This window comes from Rhinolophus ferrumequinum, chromosome 24 (assembly GCF_004115265.2).
Source record: "Rhinolophus ferrumequinum isolate MPI-CBG mRhiFer1 chromosome 24, mRhiFer1_v1.p, whole genome shotgun sequence".
NCBI lineage: Eukaryota > Metazoa > Chordata > Mammalia > Chiroptera > Rhinolophidae > Rhinolophus > Rhinolophus ferrumequinum.
This window is the reverse complement of record NC_046307.1, coordinates 22,007,477-22,015,101: the sequence shown is the minus strand read 5'-3', so window position 1 is coordinate 22,015,101 and position 7,625 is coordinate 22,007,477. Positions and strand designations below refer to the sequence as shown.

Genomic DNA, 7,625 nt, shown 5'->3' with positions numbered 1-7,625 from the left:
TCCCCTGCTTCAAACCTTTTAGTGCCCTACCCATCCCCCTTCAGAATACAACCCAAAGCTCCTTACCGTGCTGACCTCTCTAAACCGTCTCTCACAGCACCCACCACCCCTACACGATACCCTGTGTTCTAGCTGTTCAGCCTTTCTGTTCCCCGACAAATCCTATGAGTACTTGCCCTTACCACTGGGCCTTTGCACATGCCCTCCCTTTCAACTTCACCTAACGCTCGTTACCCATCAGGTCTCAGCTTGGACGTCACTTCTTTCAGGAAATCTTCCTTAGCTGGCCCTTTGCCTACCCTCCAGTGGCACCTGTTCTTGCCCCCTCCTGACACTTACACTGCCTCTGACTGTTCACTTGTCTCCTTTACCAGACGGTGGGCTTTAAGAGGACAGGGCCCCCATCTGTGATTCCTTGTGTATCCGCAGCAGTGAAGACCAACTCCTAGAGACACCAAGGGTGTGCTGCAGACACTCTTTAAATGAACACATCGATGAAGGAGGGGCCATTTTTATGTGTAGCAGGTGTTCGGTGAACAAATGTCACACTGGGGTATCTGACTATCCAGTGGTTAGAGTGACACAGATTCCAGAGACGCTTTCTTCTTTGAAGTCCTTTATTCACATCAGTTATTCACCAAGTAGTTCACCTCAGTTATTCACCAAGCTGGAGCCCATTATATTAACTAAAAATTCACTCATCTTTCCTTTGATATTGTAATCTTGTCCTCATGTCCAAAATTGGGCCCAAAATTTTAAAGAGGTCTCATTCCACTGCCGGAAGCAAGGAGCACCCCTATGAAAGTCTTCAACTCCTGAAAGTTTGGTTCCTAGACAAATACCTTAGCAGGTTCGATATGTGACAGCCTAACGGTGAAATAAACAAGACAGTACAATGGTTCTAGACATTTTGGGGGGGAAAGGCACGTTATACAGAGTCCCCTGGAGAAAATTCAGGCCATTCTCCATCTTCTCGATATGCATTTTCTCACCCTTCAGAGACTTTTAATCTCATCCCCTGGTCCACAAGAAACCGTAACCCATGTGCTACTGAATACATTTTTATCTTTCCTTCACGAGATAGATTTGGTTTCAAGTGTATTTCAGTTTTCTCCCTTCTGCCTACAGGAACATCCAATTTTGTTCAGGTCCCTTTTAATGGCACTTAATAAATATACATTCTGGGACCTGACAGAATAGGCTGTCCCATTTCAAACCACCTCTAAAGCTGCCTGTTCGAAACATGAGCTAGCACAAAGCTGCGATGGGGCATGTCCTGCTTATAGCTTGCGGCCATTTCTGATTCCCCAATTCTCTCGTCCACCACTGCATGTATGGGCAGAGGTCCCCAACCCTGGCCACACACTAAGCCTCTGGAGAGCTTTCTGAGCTCCTGAGGCTCAGGCCACATCCCAAATTACATCAGAATCTCCAGGTGGGGTCCTGGCATCAGTCATACTTGAGAGCGGCCCAGGTGACTGCAGTAAAGAGCCACGCTGAGAAACTCTGAGCTAGGTAGGGATCTAGCACACCGCAGGCTCTTGGTAAGTATTGTGGAACCACAAATGGATTTCTTATTTTAATATCTGCTTCCTATTTGTATCAGAAATCTGAGCAGGAAAGGAAAATGAGTCAAAAGCATCTGTAAAGTGAATTTGGGGCTGGGAAAAGGGTTATGGGGACTGAGTTTCTCTAGCATTATACAGTCTTCATGCTTTCACAAGCCCAGAGGAGGTGAGTTACAGGCTGTCTGACGCAGACATGTCTATATTTCTTAAAAGCCCTCTAAACATCAAAACTTACAGTTACAAGAACACAGAGATGTCTTGGAGGTAAGTCTTAACTGTCACCTACTTTTACACACACTCTAACTTGGGTTGGTTCCAAAATTTGTCATTTGTATTAAAGATCACACTGGATCTCTTTGCTCTTCTGTGAATCTTGCGATTTATCTTAGCCCAAAGTGACAACCTAGTGATGATCATTCAATAGCAGCTGCACCCAAAATTGCCCCAATGGGTCAGTCTTTCTTGAACAGGCGCTGTTTTGAAGGGCTTCCATTTCCAGGTTCTAGAAAGGGATGATAATAGGTTTGATCTCACCAAATTCAAGAGTTTGGCTCCCTAGACGACAGTACTGAGAAGGCTGCTGCAGCAGAGCCTGGTCTGGTGGGAATGGACACCACGTTGAGGAACGACGTCTGCCATGGGTACGGAATGGGCAGTGGAGCACGGATGCAAATGCTGAGGCCACGTCCCAAACATCCTGCCACCGAGGGTAATTTACATGTATATACATTCCACAATTTGCAAGGAGCTTCCTGCCATTCTCACCACAGCCCTGTGAGCTAGGTCTTTATGGGTGGGAGAACTGAGTCGTGTCCTATGTCTAAGGTCCCACAGCCAACTGACATCACGACCATTGTTGCCTCCAGGCCCTCGGCGGCCTCCTGAAACTACTGGGGGTTCTCCTGGCTCCCCTTCTTCCAGAAACAGGAAACTAAGCCATTATCTAATCTCCCCCACCCACCAGGCCTGTCATCACCTGCTATCATCGCTGTGATTTGCACGCTCCTTTGTCCCCTAATCCCGAGAACACAGCAGCAGAGTACAACTGCTGCCAACAGCCTCATACACCCCAACTAATCATCCTCAACATCCCTTCTCCCCTGGAACAGGCTCTGAATGTTCCTACACACATTCCAGAACTCTGACTCGGTCGTACCCACTCCCAGGCCCAGGCAAGAGTCTCCTGGGAACCTCTCCACTGCCCCGACAAGCCGTCGCTCCCCTGCTAGAGAGGGCTTCTGGAGTTCACTGCCCAAGAGAACTCAGCTCCCAGTATGGAGAGGTAAAAGATGACTGGCGCCTCCTGATACCACATGTACTGTAGAAAGTGAACTGTCAGGCCAGGCAGTTCCAGGACTCTCTAGCGCCCCTCACTGCAACCACACAGCACACCGGTAACATTCACCTGGGTGACCCACTCCACAAGCAGGCCCAGATAAGACTGGCCATTAGCTATGGCAAGTCCTTACCAACCTGGCCTGCCATCTAGAATGGTGACTTCAGGTTGGAACGAAGTCTTTATAAAGATAGCATAACGGGTCCCAGCTAGAGCCTTTCGTGCCCACGCGTGCCAGGCACTCTGCAAGTCCCGCCCATCTCTTCTGGCTGCCTTCTGGGTGCCCGTCCCCCCCCATGGCCTGATCTCTCCTTCCACCCCAGCTTGTCTTCCCTCCTTGGGTCACAGCCTCTAAGCCACCCCATCCTTTGGCCACAGGGCGCTAAGGCAGGTGCCCTAGGAGGGCAGACTCCAGCCCCAAGGAGCTGGGCTGGGGGCCCTGGCCAGGAAGCCGGAAGGCACATAGCCCCTCTGTCCGTTCACTTCCACAAGGCTCCATTCTGGGTTCCCCTTCTTGTCCTGAGCCTCCAGGACAGTCACGGGCTGGCCTGCCTGCAGACTCACTTCATGGCTGCTTCTGGCCACAAAGGGGTACACTGCCACCACCTGAAACACACGAGGAGTGACACAGAAATGGTGAGGGTGGCAGACAGACAGACCCAACGTGGAGAAGCTATTTATCATGACGCCTCCCGGCCAACTCAGTCCCATTGCCGGCCAGTCGTCGCCTCCCACGTGCATCCTTTGTGCGGAAAACAACGGCTACTTCTGCTGCTTCCATCACTAAAACCTACTACGTGACAGTCTCTGTTCTAGCACCTTGCCTGGTTTTGATTTTCACAATTCTATAACTCTACTGGCCCCATTTTTTGGATTAGGAGATTGAGACTGAGAAGTCAAGGAACTTAGCCAAAATCACACAGGTAGTTTTTCTAATGTGTTCACAAGGCTGTACAACTATCACTACTGTCTAATTCCAGAACACGTTCATCAGCCCCCACAAAAAACCCACACCAGTTACCAGTCACATCCTATTCCCCCACCCCCCAGCCCCTGCCAACCACTGATTTACTTTCTGTCTCTACGCATTTACCGATTATGGACATTTCATATCATAGACTCATACCATCCGCAGCCTTCTGTGTCTAACTACACGTGGCAGCATGTATCAGCACTTCCTTTCTCCAGGTCCCACCCACGGCCAGGACACTGGTATGGCCACTGAGCAAGGCCCTGGCCTCCCAGGGTTTGGCCTCTCTGGACAGGAGGAAAACCAAAGCCCCATTCTAGGTATCCATTAGAAGGCAAGCCTCCCCCTCCCCCCAGACTCACCTGGGTCCCAGTTGAGACAGTGGGGAAGGGGGCTGGGGTGGGCTCTGGTGTTAGGTGTCGGGCGTCCTCTGGAGGCCCCACCTGCCCTCTGAGCTTCTCCTCACCAGGGACGACATGGTACAGCTCCAGTTTCCCAGCTGGCACGTACCCTCGATGTCCTACAGGACATGCAGACCGTTATCTGGCTATAGGCCCTGTTCTCCATCCCTATCAGTGATAGAGTAAGTCTACACCATTTATGAATGTCAATGTCCCAAAGGCAGCTTGTTGGCACTCCAGAGGGCCCAAAAAGGACATCTAGGAACCTCCCAAACCCACCCCCAACCCTGCACCATCTCTGCCTTCTGCTTGCACAGCCCCGGTGACAGGGAGCTCATTCCCTGTGGAGGCAGCCCACTCCATTTTGAACACCTCTGACAGAGAGAAAAAGTTCTTCCGTTGACTGGGATGAAACTGCTTTCCTGCCACTAGAGGGGAAGGGGGACCCGTCCCCCTTCCCCTCTAGTGGCAGCCCTGGTCCAGGCTGCTGCCTCACACCAGGACAGCCTTTCCCAGGAGGCGAAAATTGCCTTGTTCTTCAATGGCCCCAGATCCTTCTCACGGCACAACTACTCCAGGGCTGTTCTGGTTGCTCTCGCTATGAATGGCTTCCGCTTCCCGCGAGTGCACTAGGTGCCAGAACTGGCAGTGATTAGCTGGTCTTCACATCACCTCTGGTCAGTATTGTCATTTCCATTTTGCTGGAGAGCCAGCCCAGCTCTGAGAGGCTCCGTAACCTCCCAGATCATGCGATTGGAAAAGTGGCAGAGTTGGGATCCACACCCAGTCCCTTTGACCCCAGGGGGGCCTTGCGTGAACCCCCATTCAGCTGTTTTTCAACGTGAATCATGATTTCTGCTGGATTAAGTACTGCCTTCTTAATTTTTTAATAGACTCACTTTTTAAAACTTTTCTTGTACTTTACAATATGAATAAAATCATGAGTTTATGTACCACTTATATTTTTTCCAATACACATTAAAATCCTTAAGAAACAATCATAATGATAAACTGTCCGAAGGAGGGGAAACTGTCAGTAGATCCCCTCCCGACAATCTTGTGTAACCCTCATCCTGTGGCTCACATGCCATGTGTGGAACACACTGCGCTGGGCGATCTCCTCCTAGATTCGTGCTGCCACTTGCCTCCTGCCCAGTTACACTGGGGCACCCAAACCTGCGCAGCACACCCCTAGGGTGTAACCCGTGCAGAGGGAACAAGATAACACCAGAATTGCGATGTCTGTCCACGTAGCCGGGATCCAAGCAACCCTTCTCTGTCAACCATGTTTCAGGGTGTTGCTGAGTCCTGTCAGCCCCAATGGCCTATGAGGTTCTCGAGGTAGGGCCCTTGTCTTCCTTGCACAGCGCCCAGCACACAGTAGGTGCTTCATAACGGATGTTGCAATGAAAGAATCAACTCCTCTTTCTGGCATTTCATGCCCCACACTAAGCTGGCTGTGCCCTTAGCCCTGCATTTTCCCGTGCTCATTCCCATCCTGGATTTGCACTGCCAGAGCGCCTGAGGGTGCCCATGTCGCCCCACTAGTGGCTTTCCCAGACGAAGGGGACAAGTCCAGGAAGTCCCACGTACCCCCGGTGTCCACCAGCCAGCGGGTGCTGTTCCCTTTGGTGTCCTTGTTTTGAAGGAGGGCCACGATTTGACCCCGCAGCAGCGTCAGGTCCAGGGTCCCTGCCCCGCTGATGTTGCTTGTCACCTGGTACAGCTTTCCTGGGCCATACTTGCTCAGGAGAGCCTGCACTTGGCGCTCAGCCCCCGGAAGGAGTGGCTGGGAAGAGGAGAGACAGAGAAATACAGGTGCTTGAGTTAGCGTGTCCAAACTGGGGCCAGTATTTGCCCTCATGCTGAGCGCCAGGAGTCCTGGGCAGACACCATCCTACCCATCCCTGATGGGCCCGTCCCGATGGGGGCAGTAGTCCCTCACCAACAGGTATCTGGACTGGGTGAGAAACACATGCTCAGTATCCAAAAGCATCTCAGAAGAAACCTGTATTTTAACCTCTAAAATCCCTTCCAGGTCTAAACTACTGGGGTTTTCTACAATTCTAATTCGGGTTCTAAAATTGCTCAGTTACAGGACTCCAGGACAGGGCCCTAAATTCTGCCCATACGACCAAGCTAAGTTATCCCCCAGGAAAACGCCTTGCATAGGTCTTTCAACACCATTAGACTGTGAGCTTCATGCAGGCACCAGACTTCCTCATCCGGCCTCTCAGCCAGCCAGCACACGACAGACACAGGTAGACCCTCCCACACAGGTGAAGGAAGGAAATGCTGTTTTCAGTCCACAAATATTTATTGAGCACCTACTGTTTGCAAGGCATGGTAAGCCTTGTGAATGGTGTGGCAGAAACATAGGAGAGAGCTTTGCCCTGATGGAAACTGCCATCTAGTTGGGAAGAAAGATTCTCCCAGCAGTGCTTTCAAGCTCATCGAAAAAAATCTCCTGACAGGACCTTTGTTTCTTCATTCACTGCTTCCAGCAAAAGAATCAACGAGAAGGGACTGAGGGTTGACTGTCCCCTTTTTGAAAAACAAAGAAGAAACTAAAAATGTTGAATATAGATTTACTATATAGTCTCTTTTTCTTATTACATATATAGATGTGTATATATTCCCCATGTTCTACACTGTTAGTTGTTTCTGGGTGGGGAGGTGTTGGGTTTACGGAGGTAGACAGAGGTGCCCTTCGGGGACATGTGGGCACAGACTGTGCTGTTACCCGTACTCCAGTGGATTCACTGGGCAGGATCAAGAACCAGGAAAACCTGATGTTTCAAACAGGCCCTTAAATGGAAATGTGGAGACAGGCCAGCTTTTGTTCCAGCCCAGAGGTATTTACCTGAGCATAAAAGCCAGTGGTGTAGCAAACACATGCCTTCTTCCCCAAGTCTGGCAGCCCCTCCCTGTGCAGAGAACACCGGCACTCCCTGGACGGACCGGGGGGTGGGGGAGGCATGTGAAGGGGGACCAGGGGGAGACCGGGGGCGGTGTGTGAAGATATCACTAGGATTGCTCCTGTCCTGGAGGCCACCTCACTTCTGAGGGTTCTGTACCCTTAGACAAAGTAGTCAGGAATTTAGAGGAGAGGAGGCTGTGTGCGCGTGCATCATGGGTGCACGGGGCGGTGAGAGGGGAGAAGGGGTCTCTTCTCTTCCTACCAATTTGCAACATACACTGGGATTGTTATGTTCCCATTTGTTTCTTCGGTTTGTTTTTCCCCAGTCTTTTTTCTACACTCAGCATGGATTGCTTTTCCAATAAGAAAACTGTTATTTTAAGTACAGAGGAGGTTCCCATGACTCATTTGAGGAACAGTTCTGTTCATT

The 7,625-nt window shown here is 50.6% G+C and overlaps 1 protein-coding gene across 10 annotated transcripts in view; it reads right to left on the bottom strand.

Moving 5' to 3' along the window:
* Positions 1-604: 604 nt before the first annotated feature.
* Positions 605-7,625, bottom strand: part of ARHGEF37 (Rho guanine nucleotide exchange factor 37) — a 50,613-nt gene continuing 43,592 nt past the window's right edge. For all 10 annotated transcript variants that reach the window (XM_033095619.1, XM_033095614.1, XM_033095618.1 and 7 more), the window contains 3 exons: positions 5,869-6,064; positions 4,237-4,394; positions 605-3,510 (listed from right to left, as the gene is read on the bottom strand). In XM_033095619.1, coding sequence (XP_032951510.1) covers positions 3,301-3,510; positions 4,237-4,394; positions 5,869-6,064 — 564 coding nt within the window. In that variant the 3' untranslated portion in view covers positions 605-3,300. The remainder of the gene's footprint in view (positions 3,511-4,236; positions 4,395-5,868; positions 6,065-7,625) is intronic.